The 24,697-nt window shown below is 41.8% G+C and overlaps 2 protein-coding genes across 5 annotated transcripts; one reads left to right on the forward strand and one right to left on the reverse strand.

Moving 5' to 3' along the window:
• Positions 1 to 14: 14 nt before the first annotated feature.
• LOC147257910 (uncharacterized) lies at positions 15 to 12,154 on the reverse strand. 2 transcript variants are annotated; one of them, XM_086212141.1, is made up of 6 exons: positions 11,530 to 12,154; positions 1,865 to 2,009; positions 793 to 951; positions 646 to 713; positions 460 to 562; positions 15 to 104 (listed from the first exon to the last, which is right to left on the reverse strand). In XM_086212141.1, the coding sequence occupies exons 1-5, from the start codon at positions 11,579 to 11,581 to the stop codon at positions 546 to 548; spliced, it is 441 nt and encodes a 146-aa protein (XP_086068267.1). In that variant the 5' UTR covers positions 11,582 to 12,154; the 3' UTR covers positions 15 to 104; positions 460 to 545. The 2 variants fall into 2 exon arrangements, with proteins under 2 accessions (XP_086068267.1, XP_086068268.1); XM_086212142.1 differs by having other exon boundaries at positions 1,860 to 2,009.
• Positions 12,155 to 15,854: 3,700 nt separating this feature from the next.
• Positions 15,855 to 20,195, forward strand: rrp36 (ribosomal RNA processing 36). 3 transcript variants are annotated; one of them, XM_086210275.1, is made up of 8 exons: positions 15,855 to 15,980; positions 16,924 to 17,264; positions 17,407 to 17,539; positions 17,617 to 17,683; positions 17,916 to 18,020; positions 18,267 to 18,347; positions 19,117 to 19,234; positions 19,482 to 20,195. In XM_086210275.1, exons 2-8 carry the CDS (start codon positions 16,952 to 16,954, stop codon positions 19,628 to 19,630), a joined length of 966 nt encoding a protein of 321 aa, XP_086066401.1. In that variant the 5' UTR covers positions 15,855 to 15,980; positions 16,924 to 16,951; the 3' UTR covers positions 19,631 to 20,195. The 3 variants fall into 3 exon arrangements, with proteins under 3 accessions (XP_086066401.1, XP_086066400.1, XP_086066402.1); XM_086210274.1 differs by lacking the exon at positions 15,855 to 15,980 and adding an exon at positions 16,066 to 16,221; XM_086210276.1 differs by lacking the exon at positions 15,855 to 15,980 and adding an exon at positions 16,207 to 16,301.
• Positions 20,196 to 24,697: the final 4,502 nt, after the last annotated feature.

Consider the following 24,697-nt stretch of genomic DNA (forward strand, 5'->3'; position numbering starts at 1 on the left):
TCACACATCAATCAATCACTTCTATGGTTTATTAATGACTGACAGCAGGAATGATGAGTTACAGGACATAGAATAAGCTCCAGGACCAGGACCCAGCGTCCGTCCTGCATGAAGAACAAGAGAGAGGAACAGGGTCAACAAGACACACGCTACTAAACCTGGTCTAACTAGACTGGACTAAACTAAACCAGCAGTGGGACCAGAAGAACCAGCAGTGAATCTGGTTCTAAAAAGGGAGGAATGAATTCTTCAGTCGGATCCACTATGTCGGACTTGTAGGTCCTGGGATCAGGGCGTTTGTTTCTTTACTTCCTGAAAGTCCACTGTCACATGATTTTGAATGAGCAGCTGAACTTCAAGGTTCTGATTGGTCAGCTGGAACCCAAACTGATGTCAAACTAGACTGAACCTGGCCTTGGGGACTTGTTTTGATCTGGTGTGGGAGTGTCAGGGTCTGACCTCTGGCCTTCCTATTGTAGTCGGTCACAAGATGAGACCCAGAACCAGTCCTGAAGCTCCGATGGCGATTTTCTTTCTCTCCGTCTTCATGGCATGGATGGGTCTGATGGCCAGATGAGAGACAGACAGGTGCATGAGAGAGAGAGAGAGACCGACAAGTAGACAGACAGGTAGACAGGCATTTACCCAAGTCCTCGTAGAGAGGCTCCGTCAGGCTGGCGTGTTCCACCACACACAAGATCTTCTCTCCAGCCCTGCAACACAAACACATGACTCTGAACATCTGAATGCAGCTGGATCTGGACCGGGACCTGGACCTGAAACTGGACTCACCTGGGCATGTACAACTGGTAGTACCCGTCAGTGTTGGCCCACTCCTCCGTGGAAGTGACACCGAAGGTCCTGTCCGTCTCCGAACCAGCTGACTTTGATGTGTTTGGGGTCCAAGTTGTAGACACTGCAGACCAGCATGGCGACCAGGAGGCAGCTTCCCTGAAACACACATTTGTCCAAGTGGGCCTGTTAGTGGTTCATGTTTGCTGGACGGTTCCCAGGCAACAGACACATTTACTCGGAAAGACTTCTTGGCAGGGATCGTTCAGGGGAAAGTTTTCACAGCAGCATCTACAGTTAGTCCTAACCCTCACCACCAGGAGGCGGCAGAGGGCCGGCCTCAGTCTGGAACATGCTCGTTTGAAAGTGTTTCATCAGTCTGAGTATCTGATCTCTACATCCATCCTATTACAGCATTTTTGGGGTGGAGCCTAACCCAGCCGTCACGGAGAGGCAGGGTCATCAAGGCCAGCCTCCAACACCCTGCCACAGGGCTCACATACAAAGACACTCAATCACTGTCACCCGCGGGGGATTTAGAGTCTTCAATTAACATAACGAGCCTCTTTTTGGCATGCGGGAGGACGCGTGAGCACCTGGAGAGAACCCACGCAGACACGAGCAGAATGTCCCATTCCCGCTGCCCGAGGGATTAAACTTCTTAACCATGCGAGAGTGAAATAAGGAATTTAAAACGGCGTCACTTCTTAATACGTTTGTAAGGTCAGGTGGAAGCTTTCAGGAAGTGAGGTAAACAGACAGTACCACTTCCTGTTATTGTCGTCTCTGATTGCAGGTCAGTATTAATTGCCGTTTACAGTTCTTCGTAGTTCTGAATTGTCTGGAAGGATGAGAGTTTCAAGTCCCCAACAGGTTTAAATCAACTTCTCTGAATCTGGAACTCTACATGCTGCTAGCTGGTCCTAGTAATTACAATAAATATTAAACTATGCCATGCTGGTGTGAAAGATGATGTCATGGTACCTGAGTAAAAACAAAGGGTTACTATGTGGGATTGTGATGTGAATCTTCGATGTAAAAGGCATGATGATGTCACACAGACTCACCTGACCTGCTCAGAGCAAACTGGTGGCCATCTTGATCTCCTCCTGCGTTCCTCCCACCGAACTCAACGAGTCCAGCCAACTCCTCTAGACTGTTGCTGACCCTGAGGAACTCCATGTCCCTCAGTGGAGTTGAACAGACAACGAGTCGTCCTGTAAGACAAGAAACTGGACAGCAACTGGATGGAGAAGACAGGGGCATCAGCGCATTGATGAGCGGGGCATCGGGGCATCAGCGCATTGATGAGCGGGGCATTGACGGGAGTGCTCAGAGCATTGAGTGATCAGCGCATTGATGAGCGGGGCATTGACGGGAGTGCTCAGAGCATTGAGTGATCAGCGCATTGATGAGCGGGGCATTGACGGGAGTGCTCAGAGCATTGAGTGATCAGCGCATTGATGAGCGGGGCATTGACGGGAGTGCTCAGAGCATTGAGTGATCAGCGCATTGATGAGCGGGGCATTGACGGGAGTGCTCAGCGCCTTGACGGGAGTGCTCAGAGCATTGAGTGCTCAGCGCCTTGACGGGAGTGCTCAGAGCATTGAGTGACCAGCGCATTGATGAGCGGTGCATTGACGGGAGTGCTCAGCGCATTGACGGGAGTGCTCAGAGCATTGAGTGACCAGCGCATTGACGAGCGGGGCATTGACGGGAGTGCTCAGAGCATTGAGTGCTCAGCGCCTTGACGGGAGTGCTCAGAGCATTGAGTGACCAGCGCATTGATGAGCGGGGCATTGACGGGAGTGCTCAGTGCATTGACGGGAGTGCTCAGAGCATTGAGTGATCAGCGCCTTGACGGGAGTGCTCAGAGCATTGAGTGATCAGCACCTTGACGGGAGTGCTCAGAGCATTGAGTGACCAGCGCATTGATGAGCGGGGCATTGACGGGAGTGCTCAGCGCATTGACGGGAGTGCTCAGAGCATTGAGTGATCAGCGCCTTGACGGGAGTGCTCAGAGCATTGAGTGATCAGCACCTTGACGGGAGTGCTCAGAGCATTGAGTGACCAGCGCATTGATGAGCGGGGCATTGACGGGAGTGCTCAGCGCATTGACAGGAGTACTCAGAGCATTGAGTGACCAGCGCATTGATGAGCGGGGCATTGACTGGAGTGCTCAGCGCATTGACGGGAGTGCTCAGAGCATTGAGTGATCAGTGCATTGACGAGAGTGCTCAGAGCATTGAGTGCTCAAAGCATTGAGTGCTCAAAGCATTGACGAGTGATCAGAGCATTGAGTGATCAAAGCATTGACGAGTGATCAGAGCATTGACAGGAGTGATCAGAGCATTGACGAGAGTAATCAGATCATTGAGTGATCAGTATTGAGTGATGTGTACAGATTAGTATCGAGTGTATGGATTTAAACATCACAGTATAGATCAGAGTATACATCATAAATGTATAGATCGGTGTTTTGATCATCCGATTTTCAAACTTCAGCATATAGATGATCAGAGTACAGATGAACGTATAGATCAGGTCAGCCCATCAGAGTAAAAACCATCTGAGTACAGATCATGAGTTCAGATCATCAAAGTATGGAATCGGATCATCAGAGCATAGGTCAGTGCAGATAATCAGAGTATGGATCATCAGAGGATCGATCACAATACTGATCAGTGTATAGATCATCAGATTATGGAACATCAGAGTATAGATCAAAGTACAAACCAAATCAGACTACAGATCAGTGTATCGATCAGAGTGTAGAGCAGATTATAGCATAGATGAACATATTAAGCAGATCCGAGTATAGCTCAAAGAGTATAGATCAGCATATTAATCAGATGATCAGTTTAGATCATCAGAGTATGTAAGAAAAAAATCATCCGAGCATAGTTCATATTAATCAGAGTAGAGATCAGAACATATTAGACAGTATGGATCCTCAGCGTATAGAAAATCAGAGTACAGAACAGATTATCAGAGAAGAGATCAACAGTATAGCTCGAGAATAAGTTCAGTGTATAGATCAGATCATCTGAGTACAAATCAGAGTATGTCATCAGCATACACATCAGAGTGAGATCCTCACATTATAGACCCAATCATTCAATTATAGATCAGAATATACAGAGTGAAAATCGCTGTGTCGATCAGATCAGAGTATAGATCATCAGAACAAAAAACAGATGAGATAATCAGCAAATAGGAAAATAGGTGTATAGAATATCCAAGTACTGATCTGAGTATAGATCATTAGCATATGGATCATAAGAGTATAGATCAGAGTACAAATCAAATCATCAGGAGTACATCTACTCAGCATATAGATCAGATCAGAGCGTAGAGCTTCAGCCTATATCAGATGATCAGAGAAAATAGATCCCTTTATAGAGCAAATGATCAGTTTAGATCATCGGAGTATAGATTAATATCGAGCAGATAATCAGAGTATAGCTCATCATGTAGATTAGGGTGTATGGATCAGCATATAGATCAAAACATAGTTCATTAGATAGTATAGATAATCACAGTATAGATCATGAGAATTGAGATTATCAGCATAAAGAGCATCAGAATGTAGAATATCAGTATAGATGAGGTCATCTGAGTACAAATCAGACCGACAGTACAGATCAGATCAAAGTGTCATCATCACACAAAATCGGAGTATAGATCAGAGTATAGATCAGAGTAAAACCATCGAGTATAGATCAGAACAGAGAGTATAGATCATAAGCAAATAGAACATCAGAGTATATAACGTGTATAACACGCAAGCATAGGCCATGTAGATTAGAATATAGATTATCAGTACAGATCAGAGAATGGATCACTGGAACATGAAGAGAGGGTAGATCATTGGAATACAGATCAAATAGATCAGAGTACACAGACATAGGTCAAAATATAGATCAGATAGATCATCAGAATACAGTTCAGAGAAGAGATCCTATATATCAGATTATCAAAGAAGAGATCATATCAGATCAGACTACTGATTATCAGAATATGATCAGAGATCAAACTATAGATCAGTAGATCAGAGAACAGATCAGGTCATTGTACTACAGTTCAGAGAAAAGATCAGAATATTGATCATCAGAGTATATATCAGAGAAGAGATCATCAACATATAGATCAGATCAGAATAGATGATTGGAATACAGTTCAGAGATTAGTTCAGAGTTCATATCAAAATAGATCAGCATATTGATCATAATATAGCTCAGTAAATTTCAGACGAGTAGATGATTGGAATACAGTTCATAGAATTGATCAGAATATAGATTTTATAGCGGAGATCATGAAAATATTGATCGGATCTGAGAGTAGATCGGAATACAGTTCAGAGTATAGATTGTCAGGAGTACATATCAGAGGAGACCATCAGACTATAGATCAGAGTACATGTCTGAGATCATCAACATATAGATCAGATCATTGTAATACAGTTCAGAGAATCGATCAGATCAGAGAAGAGAGCATTAACATAGACCAGATTAGAATACTGATCAGAATATGGATCAGAGATCAAACTATAGATCAGCAGATCAGAATATAGATCAGATTATCAGACAAGAGATCATCATTGATCTATACACACACACACACACACACACACATCATTAGAATATAGTTCAGAAAAGAGATCAGATCTGAATATGGATCACAATATTGATCAGAGTATATGTCAGAATAGATCATCAATATATATCAGATGAGAGAGCATCAGAATAAAGATCAGAGTACATGTAAATTAGATCAGAGAGTAGATCAGAATATATGGGTAAATAGAGATCAAAATATTGATTGGATCAGAGAGTAAATCGGAAAGCAGTTCAGAGTCCAGATCATCAGAATATAGATCAGAGTATATGTCAGAGATCATCAACATATAGATCAGAGAATAGATTATCAGAGTACATATCAGAATATAGATCAGAGTACATGTCAGAGAAGAGATCATCAAACTATACATCAAATCAGAGTAGATCAGAGAATAGATCAAATAGATCAGATTATCAGAATATGTCAGAGATCATCAAACTATGGATCAGAATACACAAAATAGATCGGAATATAGATCGGTATATAGATCAGATTATCAGAGAAGAGATCATCAGTGATCAACATATAGAACAGATCAATGGAATACAGTTCAGAGAAGAGATCAGATCTGAATATGGATCACAACATAGATCAGATTATATGTCAGAGAATAGATCAGAATATATAGAGTACATAGCAGAGATCATCAAAATATTGATCGGATCAGAGAGTAGATCATTGGAATACACTTCAGACAATAGATCAGATATGGATAATGATCACTATATAGATCAGAGAATAGATTATCAGAGTACATATCAGAGGAGACTATGTCACATGTCAGAAGAGATCAAACTATACGTCAAATCAGAGAATAGATCAGCATATAGATCAGATTATCAGATAAGAGATCATCATTGATCAATACATACACAACAGATCATTAGAATATAGTTCAGAGATCAGATCTGAATATGGATCACAATATTGATAAGAGTATATGTCAGAATAGATCATCAATATATATCAGATGAGACAATAGAGCATCAGAATAAAGATCAGAGTTCGTGTAAATTAGATCAGAGAGTAGATCAGAATATATGAGTATATAGAGATCATCAAAATATTGATTGGATCAGAGAGTAAATCGGAAAGCAGTTCAGAGTCTAGATCATCAGAATATAGATCAGATCAGAGAGTAGATCAGAGAATAGATCAGCATATAGATCAGTACATATCAGAGAATAGATCAAATAGATCAGATTATCAGAATATATGTCAGAGATCATCAAACTATGGATCAGAATACACAAAATATATCGGAATATAGATCAGATTATCAGAGAAGAGATCATCAGTGATCAACATATAGAACACATCAATGGAATACAGTTCAGAGAAGAGATCAGATCTGAATATGGATCACAACATAGATCAGATTATATGTCAGAGAATAGATCAGAATATATAGAGTACATAGAGATCATCAAAATATTGATCGGATCAGAGAGTAAATCGGAAAGCAGTTCAGAGTCTAGATCATCAGAATATAGATCAGAGTACATGTCAGAGATCACCAACATATAGATCAGATCAGAGAGTAGATCATTGGAATACACTTCAGACAATAGATCAGATATGGATAATGATCACTATATAGATCAGAGAATAGATTATCAGAGTACATATCAGAGGAGACTATGTCACATGTCAGAAGAGATCAAACTATACGTCAAATCAGAGAATAGATCAGCATATAGATCAGATTATCAGAGAAGAGATCATCATTGATCAATATATACACAACAGATCATTAGAATATAGTTCAGAGATCAGATCTGAATATGGATCACAATATTGATCAGAGTATATATCAGAATAGATCATCACTATATATCAGATGAGACAGTAGAGCATCAGAATAAAGATCAGAGTTCGTGTAAGTTAGATCAGAGAGTAGATCAGAATATATATCAGAGTACATAGAGATCATCAAAATATTGATTGGATCAGAGAGTAAATCGGAAAGCAGTTCATAGTCTAGATCATCAGAATATAGATCAGATCAGAGAGTAGATCAGAGAATAGATCAGCATATAGATCAGTACATATCAGAGAATAGATCAAATAGATCAGATTATCAGAATATATGTCAGAGATCATCAAACTATGGATCAGAATACACAAAATAGATCGGAATATAGATCAGATTATCAGAGAAGAGATCATCAGTGATCAACATATAGAACACATCAATGGAATACAGTTCAGAGAAGAGATCAGATCTGAATATGGATCACAACATAGATCAGATTATATGTCAGAATAGATCAGAATATATAGAGTACATAGCAGAGATCATCAAAATATTGATCGGATCAGAGAGTAAATCGGAAAGCAGTTCAGAGTCTAGATCATCAGAATATAGATCAGAGTACATGTCAGAGATCACCAACATATAGATCAGATCAGAGAGTAGATCATTGGAATACACTTCAGACAATAGATCAGATATGGATAATGATCACTATATAGATCAGAGAATAGATTATCAAGAGTACATATCAGAGGAGACTATGTCACATGTCAGAAGAGATCAAACTATACGTCAAATCAGAGAATAGATCAGCATATAGATCAGATTATCAGAGAAGAGATCATCATTGATCAATATATACACAACAGATCATTAGAATATAGTTCAGAGATCAGATCTGAATATGGATCACAATATTGATCAGAGTATATATCAGAATAGATCATCACTATATATCAGATGAGACAGTAGAGCATCAGAATAAAGATCAGAGTTCGTGTAAGTTAGATCAGAGAGTAGATCAGAATATATATCAGAGTACAGAGAGATCATCAAAATATTGATTGGATCAGAGAGTAAATCAGAAAGCAGTTCAGAGTCTAGATCATCAGAATATAGATCAGAGTACATGTCAGAGATCACCAACATATAGATCAGATCAGAGAGTAGATCATTGGAATACACTTCAGACAATAGATAATGATCACTGTATAGATCAGAGAATAGATTATCAGAGTACATATCAGAGGAGACCATGTCACATGTCAGAAGAGATCAAACTATACGTCACATCAGAGAGTAGATCAGCAAATAGATCAGATTATCAGAATATATATCAGATCAAACTATGGATCAGAACATATAGATCATATCGGAATATAGATCAGATAATCAGAAGAGATCAACATAGAACAGATCATTGGAATACAGTTCAGAGAAGAGATCAGATCTGAATATGGATCACAATATAGATCAGAATATATAGAGTACATGTCAGAGATCATCAACATATAGATCAGATCAGAGAGTAGATCATTGGAATACAGTTCAGACAATAGATCAGAGTTGGATAATGATCACTATATAGATCAGAGAATAGATTATCAGAGTACATATCAGAGGAGACCATGTCACATGTCAGAAGAGATCAAACTATACGTCAAATCAGAGAGTAGATCAGAGAATAGATAAAATCGGAATATAGATCAGTACATATCAGGGAATAGACAAAAAATAGATCAGAATATCGATCATTAGAGTACATAGAGAATAGATCAGCTTCAGAGAAGAGATCAGAGAACATCAGAATATATGTCAGAGATCAAACTATGGATCAGAATGTAGATCAGAGTACATATCAGAAGAGATCAGCATATGAGAGAATGTTCAGAGAATAGATCATATAAATCAGATCATCAGATGGGAATACTGATCAGAATATATACCAGAAGAGATCAAACTATACATCAGATGAGCGAATAGATCAGCATATGTCAGAGAAGAGATCATCAGCATATAGATCATACATAATAAAAATCAGAATATAGATCAGAGAATAGATCAGAATATTGATCAACATATGGATCAGATAATAGATCAGCATATTCAGAGTACAGAGACTAGAACAGAATATTGATCGGATCAGAGAGAAGATCGAAATACATTTCAGTGAACAGATCAGAGTACATAGCAGAGAAGAGATCACTAATATATTGATCAAATCAGAAAACAGTCCAAAGAATAAATCGTCAGAATATAAATCAGATCATTAGAAGATTGATTGGAGTCCATATCAGAGAGGAGATCAAACTATGGATCATATCAGAATATAGATATGAGAATAGATCAGAATATTGATCAACATATGGATCAGATATTATATCAGCATATTCAGAGTACAGAGACGAGACCAGAATATTGATCGGATCAGAGAGAAGATCAAAATACATTTCAGTGATTAGATCAGAGTACATAGAGAAGAGATCACCAATATATTGATCAAATCAGAAAGAAGATCAGAATACAGTCCAAAGAATAAATCAGAATATAAATCAGATCACTTTAGAAAATGAATCATCGCAATATTCAGAGAATAGATCAGCATATAAATCAGAGTACATATCAGAATAGATCAGCATATGAATCAGAGTACATATCAGAATAGATCAGCGTATTGATCAGATGGGAATATAGATCAGAGTACATATCAGAATAGATCAGCGTATTGATCAGCATATAGATCACTTTAGAAAATGAATCATCGCAATATTCAGAGAATAGATCAGCATATAAATCAGAGTACACATCAGAATAGATCAGCATATGAATCAGTACATATCAGAATAGATCAGCGTATTGATCAGATGGGAATATAGATCAGAGTACATATCAGAATAGATCAGCGTATTGATCAGATGGGAATATAGATCAGAGTACATATCAGAATAGATCAGCGTATTGATCAGATGGGAATATAGATCAGAGTACATATCAGAATAGATCAGCGTATTGATCAGATGGGAATATAGATCAGCGTACATATCAGAATAGATCAGTGTACTGATCAGATGGGAATATAGATCAGCGTACATATCAGAATAGATCAGTGTACTGATCAGAGAATAGATCAGAGTACATATCAGAATAGATCAGCGTACTGATCAGAGAATAGATCAGAGTACATATCAGAATAGATCAGCGTATTGATCAGAGAATAGATCAGAGTACATATCAGAATAGATCAGCATATGAATCAGAGTACATATCAGAATAGATCAGCGTATTGATCAGATGGGAATATAGATCAGAGTACATATCAGAATAGATCAGCGTATTGATCAGATGGGAATATAGATCAGAGTACATATCAGAATAGATCAGCGTATTGATCAGAGAATAGATCAGAGTACATATCAGAATAGATCAGCGTATTGATCAGATGGGAATATAGATCAGAGTACATATCAGAATAGATCAGCGTATTGATCAGATGGGAATATAGATCAGAGTACATATCAGAATAGATCAGCGTATTGATCAGATGGGAATACAGATCAGAGTACATATCAGAATAGATCAGCGTATTGATCAGATGGGAATACAGATCAGAGTACATATCAGAATAGATCAGCGTATTGATCAGATGGGAATACAGATCAGAGTACATCAGCGTATTGATCAGATGGGAATATAGATCAGCGTACATATTAGAGAATAGATCAGCGTACATATCAGAATAGATCAGCGTATTGATCAGAGAATAGATCAGAGTACATATCAGAATAGATCAGCGTATTGATCAGAGAATAGATCAGAGTACATATCAGAATAGATCAGCATATGAATCAGAGTACATATCAGAATAGATCAGCGTATTGATCAGATGGGAATATAGATCAGAGTACATATCAGAATAGATCAGCGTATTGATCAGAGAATAGATCAGAGTACATATCAGAATAGATCAGCGTATTGATCAGAGAATAGATCAGAGTACATATCAGAATAGAGCAGCGTATTGATCAGAGAATAGATCAGAGTACATATCAGAATGGATCAGCGTATTGATCAGAGAATAGATCAGCGTACATAGAATAGATCAGCGTACATATCAGAATAGATCAGCGTACATATCAGAATAGATCAGAGTACATATCAGAATAGATCAGAGTACATATCAGAATAGATCAGCGTATTGATCAGAGAATAGATCAGCGTATTGATCTGAGAATAGATCAGCGTATTGATCAGATCAGAATATAGATCAGCGTATTGATCAAAAAATAGATCAGCGTACACAGCGTACTGATCATCAGGGTATCCATCATTAGCGAAAAGATAATCAAAAGGATGGATCCTACCTTTGGAGCTGAGGGTGAGGAAGAGGAGCGACCAGCTGAAGATTTTAGTCATTCCTTAAGAGTTCAGAGTTCGTGAGGTTCACCTGTGCTCCAGGACCTCAAGTGTTCCAGAAAATTCGATCTCCAGTCCGAGTGTTAGCGGGTCACTGACCACACGTCGGGATCAAGGTGACCTGGATTATAGCAGACGAGGAACTGAGAGTGAACGGACGTTTTCTAACGTTATTAATCCAACAATAATGTCTCCCTCCTATGGTGAGACAACCCGCCGAAATAAAGCGCCAAGCGCGGCGGGGAAACGCTACCGACAGGTGCGTGACTCGGCCGAGTCCATGACTCCGCGACTGGGAACACGACAACCCATGAGGAGACTGAAGGAACCAACAGTTTGTCGTCTGAAGACGTTTTTGTTGGTAAAAGTTAAAGAGCGACTGGATTTTAGCGACAGCCGCGGCTGCGTTTCACTCTCCCGATTTCCACTTGAGATTTGCAAAGACTTCGTGTTCATTGATTATTGATTGTGTCCACCTGCAGCCGCCCGCCTGCGTGATTAAGGCCAGGTGAGTCTATCTGGTTACCTTTGACGTCACCAGCTGTGTGTGCTGTGATTGGCTGAGGCGTAACTCCGAACAGCTCAGCTGCTCCTGCAGGTGAAGGAGGTGAAGGTGATGAAGGAGCTGCTCCTCATCCTCTCCTGGCTCATCGGAGTACCGGCAGACGGTAATTTTTCATGGCCAGGTGGAAAAAAACTTTTGTCAAGTAAGAAAGACGGAGCTTGTGTTTTGTCGTCAGAGGTCCACGAGGACACATCAATCTCCGGCTTTTCGGGCTCGCATGGAGAGGACATGCACGCGCTGGACGGGGAAGAGATGTGGGACGCAGACTTCATCAACGGCAAAGGTGTGACACCCCCACCCAGTTTCATGGATCCTATCAGGTCGGAGGAAGGCGTTCATCAATAAGCTGTGGCCAATCAAGAGATCAGCAAAGGAAACCCGAAGAGGAGTCGTGACGTCATCGGACCGCTCCTCTCTCCCTGATGAACTCGCATCCAGACGCTCCCGCCTGCGTGTCAACTGGCTGGAGGAGGGAGAGAGAGTCGGGATGGAAACTGACATGAAGCGAGGCTGATGAGGGCCTGGCAGCTGCTGGCGGCGGGAGCGACCTGATCCATGCACGATCACTTCAGCACTGGAGCATTCGTGTGTGTGTGTGTGTGTTTGTGTGTTTCAGGTCAGGGAGTGTGTATTGCAGTTATTTACCTGGCAGCTCGATCAGTGTCATCTCACTGAGATAAAAGTAACATGAGTGATTATCAATACTGGTGATTGATCCTGAGCTGGTCTATCAGTTTTGATCTGTCTCTATACATTTTTTTTGTTGTGAATCCACTCTGCTGATCCACCTCCTCCACTAGTAATAAACCATAGTGATTATTTGAAGTAGTGATTATACACACTACTAATACACCCTCGTGATTATACACACTACTAATACACTCTAGTGATTATACACACTACTAATACACTCTAGTGATTATACACACTACTAATACACTCTAGTGATTATACACACTACTAATACACTCTAGTGATTATACACACTACCAATACACTCTAGTGATTATACACACTACTAATACACCCTCGTGATTATACACACTACTAATACACTCTAGTGATTATACACACTACTAATACACTCTAGTGATTATACACACTACTAATACACCCTCGTGATTATACACACTACTAATACACTCTAGTGATTATACACACTACTAATACACTCTAGTGATTATACACACTACTAATACACTCTAGTGATTATCACTCTAGTGATTATACACACTACTAATACACTCTCGTGATTATACACACTACTAATACACTCTAGTGATTATACACACTACTAATACACCCTCGTGATTATACACACTACGAATACACCCTCGTGATTATACACACTACGAATACACTCTAGTGATTATACACACACACTACTAATACACTCTAGTGATTATACACACTACTAATACACCCTCGTGATTATACACACTACGAATACACTCTAGTGATTATACACACTACTAATACACTCTAGTGATTATACACACTACTAATACACTCTCGTGATTATACACACTACTAATACACTCTAGTGATTATACACACTACTAATACACACCAGTGATTATACACACTACGAATACACTCTAGTGATTATACACACACACTACTAATACACTCTCGTGATTATACACACTACTAATACACTCTAGTGATTATACACACTACTAATACACACCAGTGATTATACACACTACGAATACACTCTAGTGATTATACACACACACTACTAATACACCCTCGTGATTATACACACTACGAATACACTCTAGTGATTATACACACTACTAATACACTCTAGTGATTATACACACTACTAATACACTCTAGTGATTATACACACTACTAATACACTCTAGTGATTATACACACTACTAATACACTCTAGTGATTATACACACTACTAATACACTCTAGTGATTATACACACTACGAATACACTCTAGTGATTATACACACTACTAATACACCCTCGTGATTATACACACACTACAAATACACACTAGTGATTATACACACACACTACTAATACACACTAGTGATTATACACACACACTACTAATACACACCAGTGATTATACACACACACTACTTATACACACCAGTGATTATACACACTACGAATACACTCTAGTGATTATACACACTACTAATACACCCTCGTGATTATACACACACTACAAATACACTCTAGTGATTATACACACACTACTAATACACACTAGTGATTATACACACACACTACTAATACACACCAGTGATTATACACACTACGAATACACTCTAGTGATTATACACACTACTAATACACACTAGTGATTATACACACTACTAATACACACTAGTGATTATACACACTACTAATACACACTAGTGATTATTCACACTACTAATACACACTAGTGATTATACACACACTACTCATACACACTAGTGATTATACACACACTAATAATACACACTCGTGATTATACAAACTACTAATACACCATAGTGATAATACACACTACTAATACACCCAAGTGATTATACACACTACTAATACACACTAGTGATTATACACACATGACTAATACATACTCGTGTTTACACATTCTACTAATACAAACTAATGTACACACACTAATACACCCTAGTGTTTATACATACTAGTACACGCTAATGTACACACACTAATACACCCTAGTGTTTATACATACTAGTACACGCTAATGTACTCACACAAATACACCCTAGTGTTTATACATACTAATACACGCTAATGTACACACACTAATACACGCTAGTGTTTATACACACTACTAATACACTCTAGTGATTATACACACACGACTAATACACGCCAGTGTACACACACTCCTAATACACGCTAGTGGACACACACTGCTAATACACGCTAGGGAACACACACAACTAATACACGCTAGTGTTTGTACACACACTACTAATACACCCTAGTGATTATACACACGACTAATACACGCTAGTGTACACACACTGCTAATACACGCTAGTGTTTATACACACTACTAATACACCCTCGTGATTATACACACAACTAATACACGCTAGTGTACACACACTGCTAATACACGCTCGTGTTTATACTCACACTACTAATACACACTAGTGATTATACACACGACTAATACACGCTAGTGTACACACACTGCTAATACACGCTCGTGTTTATACTCACACTACTAATACACACTAGTGTACACACACTACGAATACACGCTTGTTCATACACACACTACTAATACACCCTAGTGTTTATACACACATTACAAGCTTTTAAAAATTTGCTGGCAGACGTATTTTACAAGAAACCCGGTGAAGAGCGGTGGCTCTTCAAACATTGAGATTTTTGGAGGGTTCTGTCTCGGCCAATGGATTCTCAACCTCTATTTCTATATGTAAATAATAGAATGTTCTGGCAACGCTCTTCTCTGAGCTCATGACAGATAGTTTAGAATCTCTATGGGCCAAAGTGCATCTTCTGACCTGCCGGGACTGATGTGCAATACCTGAGTGATGTATTACTTAATGGGTTTTAACGCGATTTTACGGCCTTAATTTTTGCAAAATCTATTTAATGACTTGCGGAAATTCCGCTACACCCCCCTTTTTTTTTTTTTTTTTTTTTTGCTGGTGATACCGCTGGTACGTTTGTTACTACGGTCATGTGATCTGCTTGAGCGGATCCCCTACACGGAAGTTCAGCGTTTCTGTTAACAAAATAACAGTTTAGAAACATAAATTATAGACAAATAATGACCAAGACAGAGTGTAAAACAAGAGAGTAGCCTTGGAACGAAGGTAAATGAAGTTGTGCTTTTCAGCTCAGTCAGAAAGCCTGGAACGACTGCAACAACAGTCATGCGTTTTGTTTTTTAAATTTATTTTGAAGCCGGAAGTGCAGTAAATATTCGGAATGAGGGGCGTCCAAATGAACACACACACGTGTGTAATGGAGCACAGCAACACTGGACTTCAACACTAACTTTACGTCAAACAGTAGAGGAGTTTGTTTCATTCAAACCATCGAAAAATAGACTCGGTAAGAAATCTGGGCGTTCCCTCGTTCGTCCGACGTGTTAGCTAGCTCCTGTTAGCGGCGGTTCTCCACGCTGCGCTGCCGTAAGTTCGTCGGTTTCGCTTCGGTCTTCTTCACTTTTTCCTGCGTTCTGAAGTATTCGTCTATGTTGACGTGAATTGAAGGAACGTTTTTTACGCTTTCGTCACGGCTGAACCAGCCTCAGCAGGATCGAGGCTTGCAGCTGCGACTCGGAGGTTTGGCCTCACGATGTCCACTCACGCCAAGGAAAGCCTGCAAAATCTGATTTAAAACGATTATGACGCTACTACAAATGTGCCGAATTCAACGATTCGTCTCTCTGACACACAGGGCATCGTAGTTTAAAACTACCCTGTAGTTAAATAGAAGTTAGGAATTCTGAACGTTATACTTTTCTGTGTGGAATTTGGCTGACGGGGCCCCGCACCATCGAAATGAAGTTAAACGTCTCGACCAATTGTGGGCAGGTTACATTTTTTGATGTGAGTGATCAAAATTGTTTTGCCTCTACTGGCGGGAAGATGAATTACAATTAGCAGAGATGTGGAGCTCCAGCAAAATAACCTGTAAATGTGCACAGAAGTCTTTAAGTTATTATCACACTCACACACATTTCAACAATGACATCCAGCTGCTCACGTCCTAAACCTGCGCCACTTCTGTTTGGTCTTCTTGCTCCCACAGTCGTCTGCACCGGCGCAGAGGAATCAGAATGAAGGGGAGAGAAAAGCTGGCGGCCTCTAAGAAGAAAAACCTGGCGGACAGCAACAGTGAGGGAGAAGACTCTGACGCGGAGAAGAACTTTGCTCTTCTGACGGAGAGAAGAGGAGAGGCTGAGGACGGTTCGCAGCACCTCCAAGAAGACGAGGAATTTAGTGACGATGAGGAGTCAGATGGCGAGGAAGAGGATGATGGTGAGGAGGAAGAGGAAGACGGAGAGAGCGAAGCCTCTGAGGAGGAAGATGAAGAGCCAGACGTTGCTGGTTGCAGCAGTGAGATCCAAACCCGTGAGGACATTAAAAAAGGTGAGTTCATCAACGACCTGCGCACAGACGTCTGAGAGCTCCGCCTACCGAGGTCAGGACGTTGGAACGTTGGGTGCCAGTTTCTCATTTGTCAAAGTGCCGCTGGAGCACAGAGGTGCGTCTGTCTGTTCTCCCTCCACAGAACTCTCCAGCATGTCGTTTGAGGACGTCATGAAGCTGCAGAACAAAGTGGGAACCAAAGTCTACAACCAAGTCGCCTACGGCAGCAACACGAGACAAGAGACCGGCAAGAAGAAGCGACTCAATAAGAACAGGTGAGTGGGCGGCGCTGAGCGACCTGCTCGTGACCCGTTGAAGCCTCACACTGACGAGGTGTGTGTCTGTGCTTCAGACCCATGGAGATCTCAGCCAAGAAACTGGCGCCGTTCCTCCGTCAGGTCGTTCCCGTGAAGAAATCGGTCAGTTCTGGTTCTGAGTCGGGTCACCAGAAGATCGACCCGTGTAGGGGCGTGAGTTTATGTAAGACATACGTGTCTGGAGAAAGTTTATGTGAGATATACTGGTCTCCAGACACGTATGACGGACCAGTATGTCTTACATAAACTTTCTCCAGACACGTATGTCTTACATAAACTCACGCCCCTACACCTGCTCTCCTTGAGTCTGACTGATTCTGTTTCTGTGTTGTAGACTTTGAGAGATCCGCGATTTGACGACCTGTCCGGAGAATACAAACCTGAGATATTTGACAAGACGTATAAATTCATCAGTGACATCAGACACAGAGAGAAAGAGGTGAGGACGTCCCCGTCAGAACCGTTTCAGCTTCGGTTCCTCGACAGCTGATGGTTCAAACTTGCTGGCCAAGTTTTCAGGAATGTACCTTCCCGCCTGCATGCCTGCTTTTGAGAAAGTTCCAATAGGTTTTTGTGGGATTTAGTGGCATCTAGTGGTGAAGATGCGGATCGCAGCCGAGTGAATATCGATTCATGCAGGATGAATCGCAGGTGTCTGGCGGTAACGTTGTTGTTGTCGTTGTAGGTCGTCCAGAAAACGCTGAAGAAGATGAAGAAGAAGAGCAACCAGAAGAAGGAGAAGCTGCAGTTCCTTCTGAAGAGGATGGTAAGTCCCCGGAAACTCGGAACTCCAAACGCAGCTCGTTTTACTCTCGAATGTGAATCTGCGTTTCCGTCGGCTGACGCCGACAGAGCTCCAAACGTCTGGGTTGGCTGCTCACAGACCGTCTGATGTCACTGTTTTTGTGCTGGCATTCAAAAATTCCTTAGCAGACCAAATCCCTGGGCATCCCTCTGGTGACCGGAAGTTCTATTATTATATTATCCGGTTATTTTATAATATTAGTTGGGGGAAGAAAAAAAAAACTCAGTGTCTGAACTTGATGACATCATCTCTGATTAAAAATAAAATTTAAAAAAAAAACAGCCTCCCCAAAAATGAGCGACGTCATCTTGATGCCCAGCCGGCAAACATCAGGTATTCTGTCACGCTTCCTTGTTGGCGTCAATAGAATTTTTCACTTTTTAATTTTTTTTTTTTTTTTTGGCAAATCACAACTGGAATGTTAGTGCTCCTGTACAAGCGCATGTTTCTTCCACAAGAGGGCACTCCAACATCACCAGGGAATATTTGTAATCCCTGCGCTGATTAAAAGGTAATCAGGATGATATTCGACTGTTATTGTGATTTGATTCATTATGTTGGGTGGTTGGATTTTATTTTTTTACATTTTCATTTAAAACCACTTTTAAATATTTAAGTGTTGATTCTTTTGTGTATTTATTTGTGTATCAAAGGTGTTTTCTCAAGTCTGGACGATGACGATGATGTGCACAGGAGAGGACATTTGTTTTGTTTCTGTGTCGTCCCGCAGGACGACCAGGAGCGAGCGAGGAGGAGCCGAGAGCAGCAGAGGGAGAGGGAACTGCAGTTCAAGAGGGAGCAGAGAGAACGAGCCAATCAGGGCGCTCGACCGTTCTTCCTCAAATCCTGTAAGACATCACGTGTCCGTCTGTTTCTCACCGCCACAAGCCTTGAATTCATGAGAACATTTTCCTGTGTGGCGTCCTGGTGAATCCTTGGTTCAGGAAGGAGCCTCAGACTAAAGACAAACAACAACAAATCACTCACGCCGTCTACAAACTCTCAAACACGTCTTCGGGCGATCGAGGGCCGTGCTCCTCGGAGCGGATAGTTCAGGTCTTGCTGAAAAGTAAAAGTTGATCTTTTTGTTTTCAGCTGACAAGAAGAAGCTGCAGCTGGCCGAGAGGTACCAGGAGCTGAAGAAGAGCGGCAAGCTGGAGAACTTCCTGAGCAAGAAGAGGAAGCGGAACGCCGGCAAAGACCGCAGGAAGCTGCCGAAGCAACTGCAGCACAAGTCGAGCTGAAGCTGCGGCGGCGTGGAGAAACATGCCTTCTGATGGACGGCTCGATTGACTTTTTAGTGCCGAGTGAACTTTTCTGAAACACGTCTGTGGTGCGTTGATGGAGCCTGTGATGTCATCACCGTAGACGCTTTAGTTCAGTCGTCCAGCAGTCGCGAGCCAACACGTCCTGTGTGGACATCTATCTGAGTATCAGGAGTTCAACAGCAGGTGGCGCTGCTCCTCCCAACACGGGTGTTAAAGTGCTGTAGAAGAAGAGACGAGACACATCAGAAGCCTGGAATTCATTTGGGGGGTTTGGAGCTTGTGACGCCGCAGCGTGGCGGCAAGGCAGTGAGCGCTTGATGTCTTAGTGGCGTCTGTCTTCTGTCCACTTCAAATCCTTTTTGGGGGAGGGGGGGGGACAAGGTGGTGTAAGCACGCCACATGAGAACAGATAGTGGGATTGTTCACCTCCTCCTCTCTGGTCATCTACTTTATCACGCCGCCATATTTCCTGTCTCTAACCAAAAAAAGCCCTGAGGCATGGACGTGGTTAACTTTACTGACATGTATGACATCACTCTGTGAAAAAAGTTCATATAAAATAGCAGAAAATACTTTAAAGGTGTGTTGTGTCTGATTTGGCCAGTCTGGCAATGATGAGGAGTTTTTGTAGTCCAACAGGAAGTTGGCGTCTCTGTGCTTCCCTCCTCCAGCACCGGGGGGCATTGTTTGAACCAGGAAATCAACCCCACGGTGATCAAACGTAGACGAGACCTGCAGGTTCTCTTCATCAAGATCCTCTTCACGAATGTTCTTCTCTCCAACGATCATTGAAGCGCAGATACAATTGTTAGCAGTGCTAAGCTAACGTCAGCCTCCATGGTCAGGTGACTTCAGTATCACCAACACGAAGCTTCAGGCTTCTTCTGTTTTCACCCTGATGACCTTTAATGCCCTCCTCAACCTCTGTAGGCTCCTTCAGAACTCACCCGTGTGGTCTTGATGAATATTTGTCTATGTGGTCGAGGAAAATGTTGGCGCATGCGCCGCTGGTGTAAACCGCAGCCCTTATATCAGCTATGTGACCAAGAACCCACGGACTTGGAGGCGAGGGAACCGGAACGTTCAACAATGTTAACTCATTTAGTTTGGGGGCTCTTTCCAGCGCTGCTCTCGATTTGGAGTCAGTGGGTCACATGACACGGAGGTTTTCCAGAGGGAGGGGGAAGGTGACCTTTTTAGAAGGGCGCCTTCAAACCCCACCTCTACGTCACCTTCGCCAGCTCAAGGTTCACGGCGGCTGGCGGAGAGGTCATTTTTGGTTTCAAAAACTTGAGTGATCGGATTCCTCCTCGCATGATGGACCACCTGACCTGCAGACCACCCTGCTAACGACGTGATCCCGCCTTTAGCTTCTATGCTAATTTCCACATTTGACTTTGATCTCGGCTCCACCACAACCGTTAAACTTCCCCTTGTTTGAGCCACCACTAATTCCTGAAAGCCCAGTTTGTTCTGCTGAAACGCAGCCTGGTGTCACACTCATTTACGTTTCTGCTTGGCGGACGGTGGCCTATCGTCCGTGATGTGGCTTGGCTTGGCGAAGCTCCTTCTCCCTCACGGCGGTCTTCCAGTTCGAGGATCCTCGAGGCTGCGGAGCATCGCCGCAGATGTTTAGACCGAAGCAGAGAAACCGCGTGGTCAGCAGCATTTTTCCTGTCAGCGCTACCGACCGAGAACCAGACGGACGATTTACATCTCTGATAGAAACGACAGACCACCCAAAGAGTCCAGTCTGCTCACCGGTACGGAGGACCAAAACTGCCTCGGTCATGAAATACACACCACATCAATACATGGATTAGAAATGAGACATAAAAGATTAGCAAGTGACACAATCATCAAAATCTCAGTTGTTGAACGTGTTGGTGAACTTCAAGTCGAAGCCGCGGGAGGCCGTTGTCTCCTGAGGACGCGACAGGCCCATTATCTCGTTTTATTGAGGTAAGTGACGATGTTTATTTGGGATGATTTGTTGTCACGAGATGAAGAAATCAGTCTACTGATGTCGCGTTGTCTTGTTTTTCTCAAGATAATGAGTTCATTATCTAACAGGTCTGATAGAACGACTCCTTAACTCAGGATAAGTGACACGTTAATTTATCTCATGATGACGAGATGACTTATCAGGTAATTGACTCATCTCCACTTTTCTTTTTCCTCAAGATGGATTAATTATTTTATCGACTTCATTATCTTGATGAATGAGTTCAAAATTAAAGCTGCCAAACCCATAAGTGGCAACTAGTAAGGCTTTTCTATCCTTACAATTTTTTTTAACAGTTTCAACATCAAGGTTAACCCTTGAAACTTAATGAACCTTCTTGATTCTCCTTTCTCCCTCCTAGATTTATTTAATTCATATGTCCTTCATTATTCATTCACTCCTGTATTTATTTGCTTGTATGTAAATGAGTCCCCATAATAAAACCTGGTCACACAACCCTCATTCATATTCACACGAAGAAATGCGACAAAAACAGTCAGCGGAAAACAAGCAAAGGGGTTTTAAGTATGAAAATAAAGCAATGAGAATTTATGTAATTTGTACCATTTCATAAAAACTTTATGATCAAATATTCTGCACAATTATTATTTTTAAGAGACCATCACATTTATTTGAGGTCAGATTTGGTTTCTGTCAATTTTATCGTGGTTATGGCACTTTTAGTCCTCCGTACGCAACGGCCAGCCGACGTTTAACAACGAGCCGTCTCAGGGTTTCAGTTGTGTTGTTCTTTATCATGTGGCTGCGGAGACGAACACATGTCAACATCCAAACGTCATGTGATGAGTCCCGCTCGATGGAGAGCAGCATGTGGCAGTCATTACACACACACACACACACACACACACACACACACACACACACACACACAGTGGAGAATTCCTGGTATGTGCGACTCTGCTGCGGCTTCAGATTGAGAGTTTGGACGAGATGATTTGGCTTCAGGACAGCTGGAACTAAACTGGCCGGCACTTCTGATGCACAAACACAGATTCCCGTTTCAGTCCAGACATCTAAAGCTTCACTATGTATTTTACACACTTTGACTGATTCCTCGGTTTATGTGTGTGGTTGTGTTGTTCCTTTTTTGCTGATTGTGGAGGTTTCTTGTGTTTCTCTTGGAGGAGACATCGTAATCTCAATCAGGCCGCGCCAGCCACGCCCCCAACAGGGCAGCCTTGAATTATAAACACTGTGACCTCCAGACTGCAGTTGAGGATCTCGGGGTTGCAGTGGCACATCTGGTCACTGTAGTACTGCAGTCATAAAGGACATGGAGCCCCCCCCCCCCCCCCAGCCCACCCCATCCCCACACACGCACACACACACACACACACACACACATGCACAACCCCCTCTGTAAAGAGGCTTTGAAGCAGCGATAGTTTCACTTTTCGTGACTCTGACTGTTAGAAATATGAATGAGACTGACGTCCTGTACAAGAAATACAAGTGTGTGTGTGTGTGTGTGTGTGTGTGTGTGTGTGTGTGTGTGTGTGTGGGCTTGGTATTAGCTACCTTGTAGAGACGTTGTTCTCCCACTCGTGTTGTGGGGACTCGTCTTCCTCTTGTTATGTTTTCGGTGGAACAGTTGGTTTCAAGTGATTGTCAAAGCGAATCTCTAAGACATGAATGTGGAACGGAATTTTTTTTTTTTTTTTATGCGCACGAATTCAAAAAACATCGGCCTCACATTTGTTGCTGGAAGCTACTGGAGAACCAAGATGAACAATAGCAGAACTCGACAAATTGAACTTTCCAGTGCATCATCCAGTAGAACCCATGTGTTCTTCATCCTCCCGTTCCCTCGGTTCTCCTCCAACACTTTGATTTGAGCTAAAAGCTACCAAACAAAAACAGCTATGCTACTATGCTACCTGGGAGATACGTTGCGCATCATGTAAACATTCATCAGAAGGGATGGGAATTGATACGATTTTTCCGATTCCGATTCCATTTTTGATTCTGCCTACTGATTCGGTTCTGTATTGATTCTAAAATCGATTCTCATATGGAAAAAAAAAAGAACAAACAGGTCAATAACCATAAACTTTGTTTAGTTTAGAAGTAACATGGCAAACTTACAAACCCAACAGTGAGGTAGGCGGTGTTTGCTGGTTAGCTACCTGCAGTATCAACAGCAGAGGACGTGCTAACGTTGTCGCTGCTGCTGGGTTGAGATTCACTCCGGAGCAGATCGAAAACGCGACATTCATTCACAGTTATCGCAGGCTGTGTGTGCAAATATTCCTGCACAGTGGTAGCATTTCCTCCCTTCGTGAAATATCCACTCTGCAAGTATTGCAAGTTGACCTGTTGTCATCCTTTCTCGTGAAATGCAACCAAACTTTCGAGTGTTTGTGCTGCTTGGGCACCATGTTTCCTACTGGCTGCACCGGTGACATCATTGGTGCCCCCTGGAATCGAAAAAGGAATCGTTTGTAAAATTGGCAAATGATTCCAACGAATTGAAACACTGGGAATCCGTTCTCAACAAGAACTGGTTTTCGGTTCCCATCCCTATGCAGCAGCAGAGTCCAGTCAATGAACGAGATGGAAGACAGGATTCATAGCGAGATGGTAGTTTCGCTGACCGGCTGCAACTCAAATGCTTTACTTTACTGTTTTCAGAGAAGAAACTTAAATTAAAAAAAAAAAAAGCTACATTACCTGAGCTTCTGTGCACCAAAACGAGCTGGTGGACAGCAGTGTGTTTAGCAGCCAGATGTTCCCATCAGGAGGAGAGGAATGATAATGTTGCTGTTTGCCAACAAGTTTTTAAAAAATTAAAAAAAAAAACAGAATTTTATCGTTCTGAGGCCTTCAGATTTCAATAAAGCTGAAAGTGAAGTGCTGAAGAGCTCCAGGAAGACCGCTATTGGGTTCCCACACCACACTTTGAGAACACTGAGCTAACAGGGGCGCGTTTCCAGAAGAAACCAGAAGAAAAACTCTCAGCATGAAGGGACACAACGTCCAGCATGAACGCCTGACGGACAACGGTTTTAGTTGAAGTA

Source organism: Aulostomus chinensis, chromosome 8 (genome assembly GCF_037954235.1).
Source record: "Aulostomus chinensis isolate RoL2024-O1b breed Wild chromosome 8, RoL_Achi_v1.0, whole genome shotgun sequence".
Taxonomy (NCBI): domain Eukaryota; kingdom Metazoa; phylum Chordata; class Actinopteri; order Syngnathiformes; family Aulostomidae; genus Aulostomus; species Aulostomus chinensis.